This window comes from Hippocampus guttulatus, chromosome 17 (assembly GCF_054856545.1).
Source record: "Hippocampus guttulatus isolate MCC_2025c chromosome 17, RoL_Hgut_1.0, whole genome shotgun sequence".
Classification (NCBI taxonomy): Eukaryota; Metazoa; Chordata; class Actinopteri; order Syngnathiformes; family Syngnathidae; genus Hippocampus; species Hippocampus guttulatus.
In genome coordinates, this window is record NC_141277.1 from 13,245,072 (window position 1) to 13,266,033 (window position 20,962).

The 20,962-nt window shown below is 42.1% G+C and overlaps 1 protein-coding gene across 1 annotated transcript; it reads right to left on the reverse strand.

The window, feature by feature from the left end:
• Positions 1-1,852: 1,852 nt before the first annotated feature.
• Positions 1,853-17,858, reverse strand: LOC147192180 (long-chain fatty acid transport protein 6). The gene is made up of 10 exons (XM_086135184.1): positions 17,355-17,858; positions 14,964-15,167; positions 13,959-14,117; positions 10,921-11,045; positions 6,846-7,040; positions 6,294-6,384; positions 5,998-6,196; positions 3,839-3,936; positions 3,224-3,354; positions 1,853-3,149 (listed from the first exon to the last, which is right to left on the reverse strand). The coding sequence occupies exons 1-10, from the start codon at positions 17,827-17,829 to the stop codon at positions 2,973-2,975; spliced, it is 1,854 nt and encodes a 617-aa protein (XP_085991310.1). The 5' UTR covers positions 17,830-17,858; the 3' UTR covers positions 1,853-2,972.
• Between the last annotated feature and the right edge of the window lie 3,104 nt (positions 17,859-20,962).

Below are 20,962 nucleotides of genomic sequence, written 5' to 3' on the forward strand. Positions count from 1 at the left end.
CCTGCCTTCTACCACCTATTAAAAGGCCTTACCTCAAGATACCTGCGTCCTGTATTCTGACCGATACACCATCCTGTACCCTATATACCCCCAAACTAATCCAGCCCGATTATCCTCCCCAACAGAGTACCTGCTAATGCCGTTCAGCCTCACAAATGCCCCAGCGGTATTCCAGGCACTCATGAATGACATCCTATGCAACATGCTTGACCGGTTTGTTGTGGTCTCCCTTGATGACATTCTCATCTTCTCCAGGTCTCTAGAGGAGCTTGTGCAACACGTGCGGCAGGTTCTGAAGGGACTCCTTTGTAACCGGCTCTTTGTCAAGACTGAGAAGTGCCGGTTCCATTCTGATTCTATTGAGTACCTTGGTTTCATCCTGGAAGGGGGTAAGACTTGGGCAGATTCTCGTAAGATCCAGGTGGTAGTGGACTAGCCAGATCCCACATCTCGGAAGGAACTACAGAGCTTCCTAGGGTTTGCTAACTTCGACAGGAGGCTTATCCGTAACTACAGCAGCGTGGTGAACCCCTCACCAAATTAACCTCCCGGTCCCAACCATTTGTTTGGTCCCCTACAGCTCGCTCCACCTTCCGGTTGTTCAAGGAGAGATTCACCAGTGCCCCCGTTCTTCTCCATCTTGACCCCAAAAGACAGTTCATTGTGGAAGTGGATGCCTCTGACACCGGGTTGGGGGCTGTGCTCTCCCAACAGTCAGAGACTGATCAAAAGGTTCACCCCTGTGCATTCTTCTCCCGCCAGTTCTTTCCTGCTGAAGTGAACTACGACATTGGGGACAGAGAGCTGCTGGCGATGGTGGCTGCAATGGGGGAGTGGCACCACTGGCTAGAGGGAGCTGAGCAGCCATTTACAATCATGGACGGACCATAAGAACCTGGCATTCATCCAGGCTACCAAGCACCACAACGGTCGGCAGGCACGCTGGGCCAGCTTCCTCAGTCGCTTCGACTGTACACTGACCTATCACCCTGGTACCCGCAACTCTAAGGCAGACGCCCTTTCCCGACAACACCCACAGGAGCCTGCTACTGAGGAACCCCTCCCCATCCTCCCTGAAATGAAGGTGATTGGCATGGTGACCTTGAACCTGGAGGCTGCTGTCAAGCGTGCCTGACGCTCCCATCCAGCTCCAAGTAACGTCCCTCTTCGTCGGCTGTTTGTTCCGAACCCCGTTCGCTCTCTGGTACTCCAGTGGGGCCAGACTAGCCGGTTTGCTTGCCACCCAGGTATCCATCGCGCCTTCACCTTCCTGGCTCGGAGGTTCTGGTGGCCCACCATGAGGAGAGATGTTAAGGAGTTTGTCAGGGCCTACACAGTCTGCGCTCGCAACAAAGCTTCTCACCAGGCCCCACCAGGTCTGTTACAGCCCTTTCCTACACCCGGTCGGCCCTGGTCCCATGTGGCATTGGATTGTTTTAAAGTATACAATGAGCCGGCGGCCCGGGAGTCCAGTGGTTAGCACGTCGACTTCACAGTGTAGAGGTACCGGGTTCAATTTCAGCTCCGGCCTCCCTGTGTGGAGTTTGCATGTTCTCCCCGGGCCTGCGTGGGTTTTCTCCGGGTACTCCGGTTTCCTCCCACATTCCAAAAACATGCAGGCAGGCTGATTGAACACTCTACATTGTCCCTAGGTGTGAGTGTGGGCGTGGATGGTTGTTCATCTCTGTGTGCCCTGCGATTGGCTGGCAACCGATTCGGGGTGTCCCCTGCCTAGTGCCCAAAGACAGCTGGGATAGGCTCCAGCACCTCCCGCCTCCCTAGTGAGGATAAAGCGGTTTGGAAAATGAATGAATAAATGAATGAATGAATACATTGAGCCTGGTTATTTTGTCTCATGAAAGTATTTATTTCATTACATAATAAAAATAATTTCTGAAGGTACATTAAATATTGCAATAATGTCCATCGCAATATTCAACACCCATACCATATATTGCAGGTATTACAATAACACACTGCCCTAATTGCTAAATAACTACAGTAATCCCTCGTTTATCGCGGTCAATGGGGACCAAAACCACCCGCGATAAAAGAAAATCCGCGAAGTAGCGACCCCCTGTATAGGTACACGTACATTTGTATGAGTACAAAAAATCTTTATTAAGGCCAAATTTAATGGTATACATGCATGTAGAAGTAAATTTTGTCGTAATTAACATTACTTAATGCTGTATACTAATAGACTTAAACATGTATAAGTTAGGTTAGGTTAGTGTATGAATAACAAAATACAGTAAACATATACATGTCGTACTGTATATGTTGCTCTATGTCAGTGTTTTTCAACCCGTGTGCCGCGGCACACTGGTGTACCGCGAGACATTGTCAGGTGTGCCGCGGGAAAATATCCAATTTGTATGCCTGTGCGGTCTTTTGCCCAGAAAGTAATCATGTAGTACCCTCCCATACCGCTAGGGAGCAGCAGCAGCTAGCCAACTGCCTTGTGTTTCGACGAGAGACAAGCGAATTTGTGACGCATGAATGCAGGACAACGGTGAAACAATAAATATGAAAGATGATAAAATACTGTTTTCTTTGTGTTCATTTGATTCCAATTCAAGCTGTTATAACGTTATTCTTCAATGTTAAAAACGGTTATAGTAACAATATAACACGTTCATTGTTAAAATAAGCGGGGGGGGGGTCACATTTTCAGCTAGTGGTGTGCCGCGAGATTATTTTAAATGAAAGAAGTGTGCCTTGGCTCAAAAAAGTTTGAGAAACACTGCTCTATGTGACTAGCTGTTGTTTTGCTGACTTTCGCTGCTTCTCCCGGACCGTTTGCGGACTTTTTTATTTTTATTTTTTACGAATATGTTTGAAAAAATCCGCGATGCACTGAAGCCGCGATAAACGAACCGCGAAATAGGAGGGATCACTGTATTTCAAAATGATTAATTGCTATTGCTCTAATGTGATGCTTATTACTCGTCAGATAATTCTCTCAGAAACTATAGTTTGATTTTTCCGTGTACAATATCCTCATATAGAGACACATTGAGGAGGAGATAGTCCTTCTGAGTGATATCTAAGAAATACAGGTGATCCTTTGTGATTTCTGGGTTAAATCCTTCCTGGACCAGCTTCCCCTTCTGTTGCTTAAAAGTCTCAGTCACGTCCAGAGAGGTCTGGGGGGTGGGGGGGGGGGGGGGGGGGAGTTGAGCGAGTACAAATACAAACTGTGATTGAGAAGGTGACATACCTGTATTCTGAGAAACCACGGCCAGGCAAATGCAGGAAGGGTTTCGACCAAGTGGTCGTAGAGTTTTGGACCATGCAATGTGCGCCCCTGCTTTAAAACAATAGCAGCCATGCCAACTCGACCTTCATACCCTGCAATTGATATCACAACGAAAAATAAAAGCCAGCATGTCTCACTTATGGTGTTGTGAAGTAAAAGTGAACCTAACACAAAGGATTCACACAATAATTTCAGCAGGGTTCATTTGGTACAACAGACGGGTTAACAGTAACAGATAACTTTTGGGGTTTTTTGATTTACCCCCCAAAATTGGTTCAAATGAATAAAATTAGATTTAAAAAATAATACAATTGAATAAAAAATGTTTTTTTGGTTTATTCATTTCACAAAACCATTTGGGTGTTGAGTGTTGATCCCGTTTTGACTCAATTTGGATTATATTTGACTGAAGGTAGTGTTGGTGATGAAGAATTTAATGGTTGGGTGGATGGATAGTTGAAATGCTTTCCCACAAAAAATGAAACGGAACATTATTTTTCACAAGATCTTGCTCTGATGCTTGTCATGTGTACAATATCATGTGCAAGTGCAGCAATGAACAACAATGTTACATACCTGGTACTGTGACTCCATAAACATTGGCCTCTTGAATAAAATTGAGAAAACATAAAACCTCAGAAACCTCCATAGTGGACACGTTTTCTCCTTTCCACCTGTATCAGACAGATCTTGAGATGTTTTTGTTCTTCCATTACATTCTCCATTACATCCTTCTATGATGGAGTCTTGATGCATTTCAAAATGCTACGGTAATTGTATCGCTAATATTAAACCCACAAGCTAGCCACATAAGTAAAAAAAACAAACAAAAAACCAGACCACACACAAAGCCAGCTCTGCACAATATGCGGTGAGCAGCTCTTGATTTCGCGTTATGGTCAGTTATATGTTTTCATGCAGTTGATATTTTTTTTCTGTGGTGCTTTGTGTTGGGCCATTTCACTGCTAATATTGTTACAACAAAATGCAGCCTGAGTTTATTGCTATATCTACAAGGCAGTACCTGCGTTACAAACTCAATTACTGCTTGGAAGAAGTCATTTGTAACTAATTACTTTTTAAAAGTACCATGCCCAACACTGCTCATCACCCAGACAGAGAAAATAAACAGAATCTGTTGACTGCAAGGCAGACATGCCAATTACTCTAGTACCATGCTGTCCAGAATACAGTATACGCCAATCAATTACTTTAAACAGCAGTAAAAGTAGATAATTCACTATATAGACTCAATTTATAAAAAAATATATATAACCTCACCAAAAATGTTAAATGTTATGAAAAATATGAATAATCATGTTGACATAGTGACCAGGTGGTAGGAACAGAGGTCACCTATGTGATGCCCAAATAGTCCCCAAGTACCACTTGAGTAGCCCATGGGCCTGTTCTAAAAGAAGCAAATTTTTGATGCAATATTGAAAAATTTTCGCAATGTTGCTGAAGTGATCATTTGAGAATACACAAAACTGTCTCAAGTGAGGTTAAGCAGCTTGGAAAACAGATGTAAAGCCATTTGATGTGGAAAATGTACCGTATTTTCCGCACTATAGGGCGCACCAAAAAGTCTTCCATTTTCGGAAAAGCTCACCGAGCACCTTAAAATCCGGTGCGTCTTGTGTATGGTCATTACGGTAATACGTCGACTCCAAGACAGCTCTTTCCTGGAGACATGCTTCCAATGTTATAACTTGCTGTTGGTTCAGTGAACTGTGTCGCTGCTTTATTAAATAAGTATGTGTTGCAGCTCAGAAAAAAGGAGAGCTGTGGTGTTAATTTTTTAAAACAGTCTCAACAAATCAGGTACGTCTTTGTCTGTCTCCATGCCTTCTTCCGTTCAACTCGAGAGGCGTTCAAGACCGCCTCCAAAATATGTAAACTAACGATTACTTCATGAAACTGCAAAAATTTAAAATACATCAAAACTGAAAAGCAAGCAAGGATATCACAAAATAAATTTTATAGCCCCCTCCCTACAGAATTGATATTGTGATTTCATCATTTGTGAAAAAAGGAATAAATAACTACGACTGACATCTGATCGTATTGTTGGAGCTACAATCAAGGAAATGCCAATGCGTTTTTCGGAGGCGGTCATGAACTCCTCTCGAGTTGACCGGAAGAAAAGAAGGCACAGAGACAGACGACGCACCTGTATTTGTTGAAAAAAGGAGAGCTGGGGTTGTGGTTTTATTTTTATTTTTAAACGCAGACTTTATTAATGGTTTTCACAGTCTCAACAAATACAGGTACTGTACGTCTTTGTCCGTCTCCGTGCCTTCTCTTCCGTTCCACTCGAGAGGCGTTCAAGGCCGCCTCAGAAAAACGTAAATGAATTATTACTTCAATGAAACCACAAAGAAAATCAAGCGAGGAAATCACAAAATAAATTCTGTGGGGGGATATAGAATTTATTTTGTGATTTCCTCGCTCGATTTTCTGTTTTGATGCATTATTTTCAATTTTCGTAGTTTCATTTAAGTACAGTAATAGTTAATTTACGTTTTTCAGAGGCGGTCATGAACGCCTCTCAAGTTGAACGGAAGGAGCGTAGCACCATCTAGTGGAGGCATTGTAGATTGCGCCTTATAATGCGAAGCGTCCAATGTATGAAAAGAAATTGACAAAATAGCCATTCATTGCAGGTGCGCCTCATAATCCAGTGCGTCTTTTAGTGTGGAAAATACGGTATTCTGACACAAGCAATGTTGTACCTGAAAGTGTCCCCGATGCGGTCACGAAAGTAAAGAAAATTTCTGTTGTCCTGCATCAGGAGGTCTCCGGTGTTAAAATAGACATCACCCATCACAAACACATCCTTGATCAACTTCTTCTCAGACTGGACCTTATTTCCAGCATAACCCAAGAACGGATTCATAACTGTCACAGGAGCAACCAGGATACCGGCATCACCTGCTCAAATAAAATAATCCAAAATGATGTGAGACAAATAAAACATCTGTCAACGTGAGAATGACATAATAGTGTTCATACAAATTATGGAAATTACCAATCGGTGCTCGTACACATCTTCCAGACGATGTTCTGAACGGTTCATATGTTTGTGTGTCATATCTCAGGAGTTCAAATGGTACTGAAAGCTGAAGAATCAGAAATGTTTTAGCACCAACCATCGAACCAATCACATTCTTAGTTTGTCATATTTACCCTTTCAGGGACAGCGGTTACTACAGCAGACAGCTTATCATGTTATCAGGTTACAGGTTATCATTATTGGTGCATGAAAGGGATAAAGACTGACTACGTGGGAGTATGCAATTACAAAACTTTGACCATTTCCAAATTATTTGTGCGGTATACATCTGTAATACAACAGGTCATATATTAATGTTTTAATGTTTAAAAAAAACACATTTTGTTGTATTGTTACACAGTGCTGAATGGAAAATCGTCGGTAAAGAGTAAGAATAAGTAAAAAAAAAACACCTCAGGATTGATGCGAATGGAAGCTTTTTCGAGCTTGCTCCTTTTTGAAAATGATTATGACATACATTAGACAAATGATAAAATAACCACAGAAACAAACGATTAAAAACCCGACCTTGTTGAAATAGCTTGCTCTCCCAATGGGTCCAACCTCATCGGTATAGTTGAGGAAGCCAATGCTGGCCTCAGTTAAACCATAACCTTCTCTGATGGTGATTGTACGAAAGCGTCTGGCAAATGCATTCCACACATCTGATCGAAGCCCGCTGCCTGCTGCAAGCCAAACACTGTGACTGTTCTCTTCTGGAACCTGCATACAAAGGAGGAATATTTGAACTCATCTGAAATAGTGCGCATATGCTATTAAACATGTCGGAGAAGATGCCTGGCTTTTTAAATTTCATTTTCGTAGGCCTGTTCCATTGCAGAATTAGTCATTATTAAAACAATTCTCAGGGATTTCCAAAGGTGCATCATTTGAACTCTTGAAATCCCTCTCTTGCTGTTCAAAACTTGGTTCATTGAAAAAGTCTAATTACCAGGTAAATGATAGAAATTACATAATTCTCAGATAAACCCTGAACAGCATGAAGAAAATAATTAGAATTGTGTCATTCAGTGAGCAGAGATGGGCACTCTGTCCTTGGGACAGAACGGTACGCCCAACAGAGGACTAGATGTTTTTTTAAAAAGGACGGTCTAAGCATGGGAGTGAGTTTTCGTCCGTCCCTTTAATCATTCCTAACTGAGTTAAAATGTGGTGTCGGGAGGTAAAATAGCAAGGCCAGAGTGTTGCCAAGCACTGTATTTTCTGAATAGCACAACACTAGTTCGTACGACGTACGTAGTCGCATTTATAGACCTATTCTTTCTTTTTCATGTCAACAATATTTTATAACAATGCTGCCACCTAGTGTACAGTCAGAGTACTTAGCAAAGTACCGACGGACACCTATTTCACCAACGATCAATCCTGGCGGTTAAGAAAGCTGACTGCATTGTATGTCTCTCGGTGCCTGCCCACCAAGAGACTGACTTCACCTTGACACATCCAATACGGATGCGGCCTTGACGTACCCAAGAAGGCATCTTTCTATATGAAATGTAAATGCTGTCTATGATACTTGCTTGTGGTGGTTGCACAAGGCACCATTCAGGATGGGATTGGCAATACTACTCGAATATATGGAGCAAAGTAAGTGCTGTCTGTAGGATATTACTTCCCGCCTGCAAAGCCATTGTAAATGAGATGTTCGGACCCGAAGCAGCTAAAGAATAGCCTGACTGCTGTAAAAAGTAAAAACAGAAAGAATGAAAGCTGTGGAGGAAGAGCTTCCTGTGTCTTTCATCGATTGCTGCCACAATATCAGATCTGTGTTCATCCAAACCATTCATCACACTGAGTAAGAATAAACATGAAAGATTATAAAATATTGAATTTATGTTGATTGGTGCACAGGCAGCCAGCTGTGACCCCGCATGGTGAGAAGATGGTCCACGGGGGCTGAAGAGGCTCTGCGGGACTGCTTTGACTCAACCAGGTGGGAGATCTTCAGTGAGGTTCATGTGGAAGACATTGATTCACTCACCGACACTATTACGGACTACATTAACTTTTGTGAGCTGAACACCGTACCCACCAGGACTGTGCGGTGTTTTTCCAGCAACAAACCGTGGTTTACTCCCGACATAAAGGCTCTCCTAAAGGAGAAGAAGAGGGCTTTTGTGTTGAGAAACAGATAGGAGCTGAAGGCCATACAGATTCAGCTGAGGAGCCGGATCAGAGAGGGGAAAAAGGCCTACAGGATGAAAATGGAGGACCAGCTACAGGCCAGTAATGTCACTGTTGTCTGGAGGGGCCTGAAAACCATCTCAGGCCACAAAAGCCCAATGACATTGACTGAGAAGGACAAGGACTGGGCAGATGAATTACAGTAAACTGTTTTTTCAACCGGTTTGACCAGACGTCTGTCCCTCCCCCCCAGCCACCAGCACCCCCTGCAGCTGCACCCACTCTCACTGTGGACTTTCTACCCCCCACCCATCCACCCACTCACCCCTCCTCTCACAACCAGCTTCCAACAACAAACAACTGCCCTCTCAACCAACACTACACCTCCAACCCTCAGTCTGTCTCCTGGTTCCTGCCCGTCTGTCGCGGCAGCGCAGGTGAGGAACCAACTGAGGAGGATGAATCTGAGGAAGGCAGCAGGTCCAGACAACATCAGTTCCCGGCTTCTCAGGACCTGCTTCGACCAGCTGGGTGACATTGTCCAGCACATGTTCAACCTGAGCCTGAAGCTGGGCAGAGTTCCACAGCTGTGGAAAACTTCGTGCCTGCTCCCAGTGCCCAAGAACCCACACCCAAAGGAGCTCAACAGCTACAGACCGGTGGCGCTGACGTCTCACCTGATGAAGACGCTGGACAGACTCGTCCTCGCCTACCTGTGACCACTGGTGAGCTCTTCACTGGACCCGCTACAGTTTGCCCACCAGCCTGGCATCGGTACGGAGGACGCCATCATCTACCTCCCTCCACTCGGTGCTGTTACACCTGGAGATGCTGGGAGCACTGTGAGGATCATGTTCTTTAATTTCTGAAGTGCCTTCAACACCATCCAGCCCAACCTAGTGGGGAACAAACTGCGGCACGCCGGAGTGGACCACCACCTCACATCATGGATTACAGATTACTTCACAAACCGGCCGCAGTATGTGAGGGCACAGAGCTGTGAGTCGGACAGGCTTCTCTGCAGCACTGGGGCGCCGCAGAGGACTACACCTTGGACTTCAGCGACATCACTCCAACCTGCCACCTTCAGAAGTTCTGTGACGACTCTGCGATTGTCGGCCTCATTACAGAAGGAGAAGATTGGGAGTACAAGGTAAGAAAGACTTCGTGAATTGGTGCCAGCAGAATCACCTCCAGATCAACCCCGGGAAAAACACCCGGGAAAACAAGACTTCGTGAATTGGTGCCAGCAGAATCACCTCCAGATCAACCCCGGGAAAACAAAGGAGTTGGTTGTGGATTTCTGCAGGAAACAGTCCTCACCTGCACCGATGAACATCCAGGGTACGGACATAGAGAGGGTGACCTCCTACAAGTACATGAGTATTCTTCTCAACAATAAACTTGACTGGTCTACCAACACGGACGCCCTGATCAGGAAGGGACAAAGCCGCATCTTCTTACTCAGGAAACGGAGGTCTTTTGGGGTTCAGGGGTCACTCTTTAAGACATTCTATGACTCTGCGGTGGCTTCAGCCATCCATTTCGGCATTGTCTGCTGGTCAGGCAGCATCTCTGCCCGGGACAGAGAGAGACTGGAGCGACTGGTCACGAGGGCCAGTTCTGTCCTGGGCTGCTCCCTGGACTTTCTGGAGGAGGTGGGCAACAGGAGGATGCTAGCTAAACTAAAAGCTATGATGGACATTCCCTCCCACCCCATCCAGCCCGCCCTGACAGCACTGGGCAGCTCCTTCAGCCAGAGACTGTTACACCCACGCTGCAAGAAGGAGAGATACCGCCGCTCGTTCCTACCAACTGCTGTCAGGCTGCTAAATAAACACACGTGAAAACCTGGACTCACCCCATCCATACATTGTAAATAGCACAACCACCTTATGCAGCATATCTGCAGTTGCATATACGCTTATATCTATATTTTATATTGCATTATGTACTGTGTACAGTTCTTTTTCTGAAACATTTATTTTGTGCACGCAATACTTTGTTTTTCTTTTCTCCCCCCTTCAATTTTGCTGCTGTAGATTGCAAATTTCTCCATTATGGGACAAATAAAGGGTTTCTGATCTTATCTTATTTGGTTCCTATTCAAGGTGTTGTACTATAGCGTTATTTTTCAATGTTAAAGAAAATGCTTATGCTAACAATATAAGACTTAATTGTGAAAATAAGCTTTTTCACATTTTCAGCTAGTGGTGTGCCGCGGGATTTTTTCAATGAAAGAAATGTGCCTTGGCTCGAAAAAGATTGAAAAACACCGATCTATTATGATTTTCCTGACCTGACTTGAGATAAAAAGCCCATAATATACAGGAAACCCATTTTCAATGAAATGATACTAGTGTAAATAAACGTGTGCAAATATCCAATCCTAGGGAGCTCTATTCTGGAACAAGGCACAAATTACAATAAAAAAAACTTTGTTTAAATGACATCTTACCACAGTATGGTTGACCAGATATCGACAGAGCTCTCCGATGTACTGCACCACTGTCACATTGTATTTCACACAGTCCTTCCAAAACTGACTGGCTGAAAACTTCTTCTTTAAAACACAAGTTGCACCTTTGAAACAAATGAAGAAAAACACAGGGCAGACAAGTAGCATTCAACTACATGCTTTGATGTAGATGCAGTCGTTAGTGCGCTCCATTCTGGGTGCATGCTCGTCTAATCCACAAATGTCATTTTCCTGTTTGTAATTGTAATCTGTTCTTTTATGTACCGTATTTTCCGGACTATAAATCGCTCAGTACTATAAATCGCACCAGCCATGAAATGCATCATAAAGAAGAAAAAACAAAACAAATATAAGTCGCACTGGAGTATAAGTTGCATATTTGGGGGAAATGTATTTGATTAAATCCAACACCAAGAATAGACATGTCATATTAGGAGTGTTCACACGGCAAGATTTGGTCCGGTGCTACACCGGGGCTGCCCCAGTAGAGCGTTCACACGTGCAAATTAGCTCCGGCGTAGCCCCGGAAAACAGCTTACACCGGACCAAATTTGATCCACCTCGGAGGTGGTTTAAAAATTTGCTCCAGAGCAAATGCTTGTTTGCGAAGCAGCACCGGTGTAAATTTGCACGTGTGAACGCAACTGGGTTAAATTTGCTCCAGAACAGATGCTTGTGAAGAGTTTACGCACGGTGGGAATGCGTTGCTTTTGTGCTTTGTCGGACTTCCGTCATGTGTTTGTTTAATAGCGACACAAGACTTGGCTGGTAACATCTTTCCTTTTGTAGGAGACTGGACTGTCTCGGAGTTGTTTGTGTAGTTTGTTCCTTTGTTGTGTATTCACAACCCCCCACCCCCCATATAATTTATTTTGTGATTTCCTCTCTTGATTTTCTGTTTGGCGCAATACATCATTGAAGTCATCGTTGATTTACGTTTTCGGGGGCGGTCACTCTCGAGCAGAAGGCACGGAGACCGAGAAGGAGAAGGACGTGCCTGCACAGTAGTCGCTGGAGTTGTGTATACGTTTTAAAAAGTACCAACACGACAGCTCATTTGTTTTCTGTCGTTTTGCTCCGCTGCAGAAACTGCAGTGTGAACGCAAGTGGGGCTGCACCGACGCTGACACGCTCAGCGGCTTTGTACGTGTGAACGCTCCACACAATTTGCTGCCGTGTGAACACCCCTATTGAAAGGCAATTTAAAATAATAAAAAAAAAAAAAAGACTCAACAACACACTGAATAACTACGATATGATAATGTGACATGACGCCTAAACAACAAACTAAGAATACGCCTGGTATGTTCACGTAACATTAAGAGTTATTCAGATAACTACAACATAACGAACAAACTAACAAATTTACCAAATTATCAGTGTCACTACAAACCACTAAATCCAATTACAGTCATACCTCGGTTTTCGACCATAATCCGTTCTAGAAGGCTGTTTGAAAAGTGATTTGTTCGAAAACCGAAACCATGATTCCCATTGTAGTCGATGTAATACATTTTAATCCATCTAGAAAACAACTTTTTTAAAAGCATTTTTTAAAACTATTTTACACCATAAACTGTATACACATGTAATAAGAGAGCTGGTAATATGTAAAATACTGTACAAACATTTTGTATGTTTTATTTTTACCAATTTTAACAAACATTAACATTGTAACATAAAAATTCAAGTAACATCTCTCTCTCTCTCTCATCGTGACAATTGTAGATTATATTATTTTCCACCTTGAACTAATAAACCCAAAAGTAATGGCTGTAACTATGGACTCTCTCTCTCTGCAACCCTACACTATGGTATGAGGTAACATCCCTTCATCCATTTTCTGAACCACTGTTTCTCATTTATGAAAATAAGCAAAAGTTTCTCCACTTCCGCTAATATTTGTGACCTTTGTTTGCTAAACACACGAGATCCTGTAGCCACATCAGTGACTTTAAGATGGTCTTTCTTTTTTAGGATGCTGATGATCGTCGATTTTGGCATGCCGAACTCCTTAGGCAACACAGACACACGTACACCCGATTCATATTTCGCTTTCAAATCTTTCTTAAATTCCATAGTTTTGCGCACTATTTTCCTCTTTTTTCACCAGCTTTACTCCTTTCACTTGCTTTCTTTGGTGCCATGATTAGGGACTGATACACAATGCAGAAATAACTGTCCGATTTGCTTTAGATGTCAACAAACACGATGATATAAAAAAAATATATATATTGAACACGTCCGCTGACATTGGACGCTCCTTTTAAAAATCTTTATTGAACACGTCTGCTCACGATGGAACGATACACGAGGAAGCGTCACTTCCTCGTCTATCCGAGGAAGCGTCACTTCTTCGTGTAAGGAAGGCGAGAGAAGTCAAGTAGTGCATTCAAGTGCGCTCAGTTTGGTCGAGAACCGATTTTCGGTCGTAATCCGAGGCATAAAAAACTCGACATTTTTGGTCGAAAACCGATTTGGTTGAGAACAGAGACGTTCGAAAACCGAGGTTTGACTGTAAAATTTCACTCTCTGTGTCACTTTTAAATAAATTTCCGGAGGTAGAAGATGCAGCGCTTCCTCTTCAACGTCGCCCACGTCAGACTCATCATCGATTTATCAACACAGACCCAGAGCGCCCTCTTGCGGTTTAATGTGAAAATAATGTGAACTTATCTCATACTGCACTGTAATGTGTTAATAATTTCACATAATAATTTCACTCCAGAGTATAAATCGCACCCCCGGCCAAACTATGAAAAAAACTGCGACTTAGGAGTGCGGAAAATACAGTATACAGTATATCATTATTATTATGACATGAATTGTTCTCCTTCTTTGGGCAGATCATCCTCCAAAAAGAGACCTCGGTATGTTTTATTTTCTGGTTAAATGAAGGTTTCGATTGATTGATTGAGATACTTTGTTGTACACCATACAGAGCAGACCACACACATACAGACAGGCAAGGGAAATGTGATTGCTTAGCTTTGCCTACTGTTCTCAGACGTTCTTACCAAGCTGTATGCATCCTCCAATGCCTAACAGTGAAGCAGACATGTGGTAAAGAGGAAGCGTGATATAGATGATGTCATCAAATGTAGCTCCGCACATCTGAAAGAATGCCATACTCATAATGGCTTTAAGATGACCCACACGTGCTGCCTTTGGGAAACCTGACCGAGAAAGGGACATCATTTACAGCTAAAATGAACAGGTTCACTTCTCACTATTCAAACAGTGGACATAATGTGTGAAGTATCACATTTATGAACTGGTTCCACTCAGTGAGTTGATGGCAGTTAAAGAGTTTAGAATGCTAACAGACAGACAAAAACAGGCAGATAGAGATGTGTATATTTAGTGGCTTCGTACCCCTTGAACTTTTCTAGATCTTGTCATATTATAAACCCAAACGTGCTCATATTTGGTGGAGGATTTTATGTGATTAATCAACACAAAGTGGTAAATAATTGTTAAGTGGAAGGAAAATGATTTCAAACATTGTTACAAATACAAATGAGTAAGATGTGGCGTGAGGAAGTATTCAACCATCTTGAGTCAATTTGTTGTAGAATTCCCATTAGCTGAAATTACAACTGCAAGTCTTTTGGTGTACGTTTCTCAGAGCTTTCACATTCTCAAACTTTTTTTTAAACCCACTGTTTTTGCAGAACAGCTCAAGACCAGTCAAAATAAATGATCATCTGTGAATAGCAATACAGTATTCAAATTTTGATTTGAAGATTCTTAATGGGATTTAAGTATGGACTTTCTAACACCTGAATATGCTTTAAGCTATATCATGAAATACCAATAAAAGCCATTTGCAATTGTGGTAACGTTACAAAAGGTGGAAAAGTTCCCATGGCATAAACACATTGGCAAGCCATAGCTATGAGTATTTCATTTTCATCAATTAATGAATCCATTAAAAAAAGATACAATGCTTGTTTTATACGTCATCTCTCGAGAAAAACACTATTCATTTATATTTGAAACATATTTTAATCATGTCATACCTGTGGTTCCCGATGTAAATATGAAGAGGAAGTTGGACATGATGTCGACTTTGAGTGGCTCACATTTGTTTTCTGTTGACATGTTCTCTACCTTATCCAGTAAACTGATGAAACCCTCACTCACTGGTGAGTGATGTACTACCCACACAGTTATGTTGTCTTTCTGCAGGTCAGGCAGGACTACCTTCACCAAATGATCCAAACCTACAAAAACAGACACAATGAGCCATCTCACTTGTTCTCATATTGTTCTCAACTCAAATAAAAACGTATACAGTATATAAACACAACTATAAATATTTCCCCTGACAAGACTAATAACAGACTAGATGACACTGTTTACACTCATTTGAAGAAAAAAATGTGACTGATTTCAAAACTAGTAATCCATCACTTTGTTTTGTGCAATAATACAATGTGATGATTAAACATTAATTCGGCCCTCCAAAGGAAGATGTAACTCCAAAGTAGGTGGGCAACAGAAATTAGTTTTAATTAGTCTGATTTAGAGTGTTCCACAGGAACTGTGTGCACCTCTGCACTGTGAGTCGGACATGTTAACACACACACACACACACACACAAATATATATTTATTTATTTATGTGTGTGTGTGTGTGTGCGTGTGTGTGTGTTAACATGTCTGACTCACAGTATATATAAAATACATAAAGACTGTGGCAAATCAAAATAACATAAAGAAGATTAATTTGTGACAATCTCTCGTTTGATAGCTACAAACTGAATACTGCATTAGTTTTATTTGCATGATTCACAAAGAGTTTGTGTGTGAGTATACTGTCGGATACAGTGGTGGCGTGGCTGGCGTGATACTCATGCCAGCCACAATAAACTATGAAACTCATGGGCTGAACACACTATGATTATGAATAACCCATTCTCATGCATCTGCAATTGGCTGGCAACCAGTTAAGGGTGTACCCTGCCTAACTGGCTGAAGACAGCTGGGATTGGCACCAGCATGCCCGCGACCCTCGTGAGGAGCAGTATGGATAATGAATGCATGGACGTTCTCATGCAGAAACAGTCGAAATGTCATCATTAAGGTGGCATTCTTCTCAATATTACCATACAAATGACAGATCAAATTTAGTCCCTTAACAATTAAATATGTAATATGTCAAATTGCTCAAGAAAATCTTTTAATTTCAGCCACTTGATGGTGTGTTTAAATTTCATTGCCAAAAGTGAATTTTAATGAGCAGCCTACCATTCATCAAAACATTGTCGAATAAATTACATCAGAACTTATCTCAAGTTTCATAATGACAGCAAAAAAAATGGCACAACGGCAAAAAAAAAAAAAAAAAAGACACCAGGGCAGCCTCCACTCGCAAAATTTAATTCAAACCAGCTGCCACAGCGATTGTTAATACTGTGCATTACGGTAATCTGCGGCCCACGAGCAGTGGTGGCCACCTTCAAAATAAAAGCTTTGAAATTCATGCATGCACGTCAGTGGTTTGGATTTAACATGTTATAAAATAACTTTTTAGTGGTCAGGCAACATGAGTTCACCCAGGGAGAATGAAAACGGTCTCAGAATAGAACCATGAAACGTTCTGAAGTAGAATATTTTAAAAAAAAAGTTAACGTTAACTCATCACCAATGAGTGAAATTACATCTGGTTAAAAAAAAGAAATCAGTTAAAAATTCAGTTTGTATTATCCTGCAACCAGACCAGGTGTAGGGCACACTAGGCTACTCCAGGTATCCAGCCATAATACAGTACTTTCATTAAGATCTTGTTACATTTCAAAATAAAAGGCCTCTGAAATCTGCAAATTGGACGTTTACACCTGATTTTTAAAAATATATTAAAAATTAAAACTTCAGTGGCCTGGTTGCTGGATAACAAAAACGGATTTTTAAATTCATGTGTATAGTTCAAAATATCAGATTTCACAGGCCTTTTATTTTGAAATGTGTCATCAGATCTTAATAAAAGTACTGTGGTTGCACATCTGGGGTGGCCTAGTGTTCCCTTGACCTAGTGTGGTTCCGGGATCACGAAAATTCATTTTTTGATTTTTTTTTTTCAAACAGGTGTAATTTTAGTCATCGATGTAGAGTTAACATGAATTTTGTTTCTAATGGTGCTGTTCCGAGACAGGTTTAATTCGTTCATCGTTGCTTGACCGCTGAGAAGTTATTTTCATAACATAAATCCCAAACCACTGACGTGCATGCCTTAGTTGGAAAGCTTTTATTTTGAAAGTGGCCAGCGCCGTTCTCTGGTGGCAGTTTGCCGTAATGCCCAGTATATTAACAATCACCGCGGAGCCTGGCTTGAATTCAATTTGCGAGTGGAAGTTGGGCCAGACCGCAGTGGTAAAAAGTGGAGTACAACTGAGAAGAAATGTGCAGTACCTGTGCCCACAACAAGGGTCTTAGCTCCACAGCTCTCAATGCAGTGAAGCAAAGACTTGGCTTTGATGTTCGTGTTAAGAAACGCGACTTCACATCCCAGTTTACTCAGTCCCAGCCACACACAAATAAAATCCGGGTCGTTGCACATCAAGAGAGCAACAATGTTTCCTTGTTTCAAAGATGCCTCCCTGAATGCGTTCGCGAACTGATTACTTCTTAGGTCCACATCTTGATACGTTAGCATCTGGTTTTCAAAGATAATGAAGGGCTTGTTCGGGTTCCTATTCGCCTGGAGGAGAAAGCAGTCCAAATATGTGATGATTCCTTGCTGCATGCGAGCTTGCAACGACTTTCTGTACATCCGGAGTTTCAAATAATACTTTAAATCTACCCACAAAAAGGGATAATATATTCTCTGATAGAAAAGAAGAGGCAGCAAAGCCGCCAAAATACTAGTGAAGACATAAGTAAACATCTTCGTGTGAAAATCCGACTTGTTGCAAAACGTTTGACAAGCAGCAGCGATGAATGGGTGGAGGAACATCGCAGGGGAAGCCACAACTATTGGCAGTTCCACAGGAACCTATCAGTGGCCAGAATGTAACGGCGCAGTCTTCAAGTCGCGATTATATCGGGAAACATTTTCGGACACACAGACAGAATTACTATATCATTAAATGTCAATACTGCTGCGTTCACAACTCAGGTAGGCTACGGACCATTAAAAAAAACAACAACCATACTGTTCTCCAGGCATGGATGCAAGGGTACAGTATACATAGTGCTCGATCACAAACACTAAAAATCGTTTTTTTCACGTTTTTGGACAGGTACACATACATAAATATACAAAGATACACGCACACAAACATATACAATGTACATGAAGCAATGATTTTCAAATCCTTATCAAACTGTATTCAATTGAATATATGACAGAGACAAGATGTTCAAACTGATCAATCACTGTTTGGGGACTATCCCCCCCGGTCTAGTTAAAATGGTATAACCCAAGAGGCAAGGTGCGGCTTGCCATCGTTACCGTCAGTTGCGGTTCATGCTATTAAAGCATTCATTAAACGCCATCATGACTTGTGTTATTAATAAACCAAACATGGTGTCAGAAGTGGGATATTGTTTATTATTAATTGTGTTGAATTATAAAAGGGGAGATGTTTGGGGACTATCCCCCCCAGTCTAGTTAAAATGGTATAACCCAAGAGGCAAGGTGCGGCTTGCCATCGTTACCGTCAGTTGCGGTTCATGCTATTAAAGCATTCATCAAACGCCATCATGACTTGTGTTATTAATAAACCAAACAATCACCCGTTCTGTAATATTTGTTGTGTACATCGCGTCTGTGTTTAGAGTCCACTTATGTCCCTGACAACTCTTCCTTTCAGCAGCAAGCATTAAGCATTTGGGAATTCAAGACACTTACATTATTGTTGATCCTTTGGAGGTGGTGTTATTCCTCATTCTTGTTTGATGTATAGCTTCAGTTGCTCACCCATTCAGGTGCCCCTTGTCAAATTTTGCGTTTCATAATTTTGCCACACATCTTCAATGGGAGACCGTTCTGGATTGCTGCTCTCATACTCTTTGACTACGAAGCCATTTTGTTGTAATGTGCAGAATGTGGCTTACAATTGTATTGCTGAAATAAGAAGGGGCATTCCTGGAAAAGAAGTTGGTTGGATGGCAGCAAGATGTGCTCCAAAACCATTAAGGGTGCCCTCACAGCTTCGGCACTAACACACCTTGATAAGGTCCCAGATGCTGACTTTTGAGCTGTGCGTTGAGAACAATCTGAATGGTCCTTATCAACAGCAGTCGGTCTTCTGGTGTAGTCACCCAGCATTTTTAACATGTGGTCGTGTAACCGCTGCTTAAGAAATCTGGCCTTGATCAAGATGTGCTGTCTAATTTTAGACCATTTGCAGGCTGCCTTTTATTTAAAAAAAAATAATCTCTTTCTTGGATAAACAATGTCATGGAGGTTTTCCAGTCAGGTGTCAAGATGATGCATCGCTCCGAGTCTGTCATGGTTCAGTTTTGTTTTGTCTCCAGCAAGTGGCCGTGGAGGGCTCATCCCGTTCTGCAGCTGTCTCTCATGCTATGATTGACCTGTTTTGAGCCTGTCTCGCCGTCGCCAGTTGTCGGAATATTCGCCTTGCTCCCGTTTCATGTCCAAGTTCTGTATTCTAGACTCTCGTTGCTTTTGATTTTTGTCCTTCAATCTGTCATAGTTCTGGTTTGTTGTTCTTGTTATTCTTCTGTTTATTTTGGTATTTGCTGTCCACGGTGCATTTATGATTAACTTTTTGATTGGCTTTGCTTTGTCATTTTAGGAAAGTGATTTGGGGTTATTTCTCTTGCCTTTGGCGAGCTGTTTTTATTCATTGTATTATTTACTCTGTGTTTCTCCCAGCGACTTATGTTGTACGTTGTTGGTCTCGCGACCAGTTTTGGCTATAAATCATTTTTTTTGTTCTCGATCCACTCCTGGTCTGCATTTTTGGGATCTGCTCAGTTTGGAACCATCACAGTCTGCCCTGTTATGAGTTGCTCCCATCAAATGACACTGGAACCTATTTGTGTCTTGTTTTGTTGGATCTACCTGCTGGCTCATTTGCATCAGCAGGTGAGCATTTGCGGTCGCGCTTTAGAGGGGTTTAGGTCCTATTTGGTTGACGCATTCTCCTTAAAACCAAATTTGTCCTGTCTCGAGGAAATCGAAGTTATTGAATTTTTCATATTTCAACATAAAGAAAACAAAAGTGATGGTGTTTGGTTCGTTTACCCGTCTGCGAATGAAGTGAGATGTTGTCATTGTTTTCTTAATTCTGTGAGGTGCAAACCATGCGTTTTTCCATCCTAGATTTTACAATGTCATGGATTTCTGCCGTGAAAGCAGGGGTGTCATACTCATTTGACATTATGGGCCACATACGGCCTCGGTAGATGTCGAATGGGCCGGACCATTAAAATTATACCGTACTCTGCTATAAAGAACCAAAATGTCATGTATTTCCTTTGTTGGCAAAAGCTTTTCGCTTCTCAGGACATACAAGTTCAGCCGCCTTCATCATGCATCGTTTAACAAAGTTAAAAATCCAACTTTGGCGCTAATGCTATTTCGCTAGCAATTAGGTAGCTGGCTTTTACTGCTCTGTTGGGTCTCTCTCAGTGACAGACTGAGACTGCTGTCTTCTTCTCTGATCAAATCAGTGTTGTCTTCTACTCTGATCAAAACAGTGTTCCCCCGAGCAGATGATCCACAAATTGCAGCTTATTAAAATATTCATTCCGTGTCTTTTATCTATTTTTTCACTTTTAAATTATCTGTGGGCCGGATCGAACCTCCTTGGGGCCGGTTCCGGCCTATGGGCCGGATGTTTGGCATCTTTGCGTTAAAGCATCAGTGCCTGTTTTCTGAGGTGGCTATCTGCTGCTGACATGAAAGTAACACGCTCATGATCCATAGCTGATCTCAAAAGGGCCCAGTATATTTTCATCACTGAAGCTCTGGCAGCTCCCCACTCTCTTCAAGCTAAACATCTTGATAAGCTATTTGTTTTCTTACACCTTGAACCATTCATGACATG

What these genes read in the sequence shown, in the direction of transcription:
- LOC147192180 (XM_086135184.1), bottom strand. Translation starts at nt 17,829, where the DNA reads ATGTTTACTTATGTCTTCACTAGTATTTTGGCGGCTTTGCTGCCTCTT. An exon ending in GACCCTTGTTGTGGGCACAG is followed by an intron (nt 15,168 to 17,354) that starts GTACTGCACATT and finishes CTGTTTTTGTAG; the next exon opens with GTTTGGATCATTTGGTGAAG. An exon ending in ATCTGGTCAACCATACTGTG is followed by an intron (nt 7,041 to 10,920) that starts GTAAGATGTCAT and finishes CTTTGTATGCAG; the next exon opens with GTTCCAGAAGAGAACAGTCA.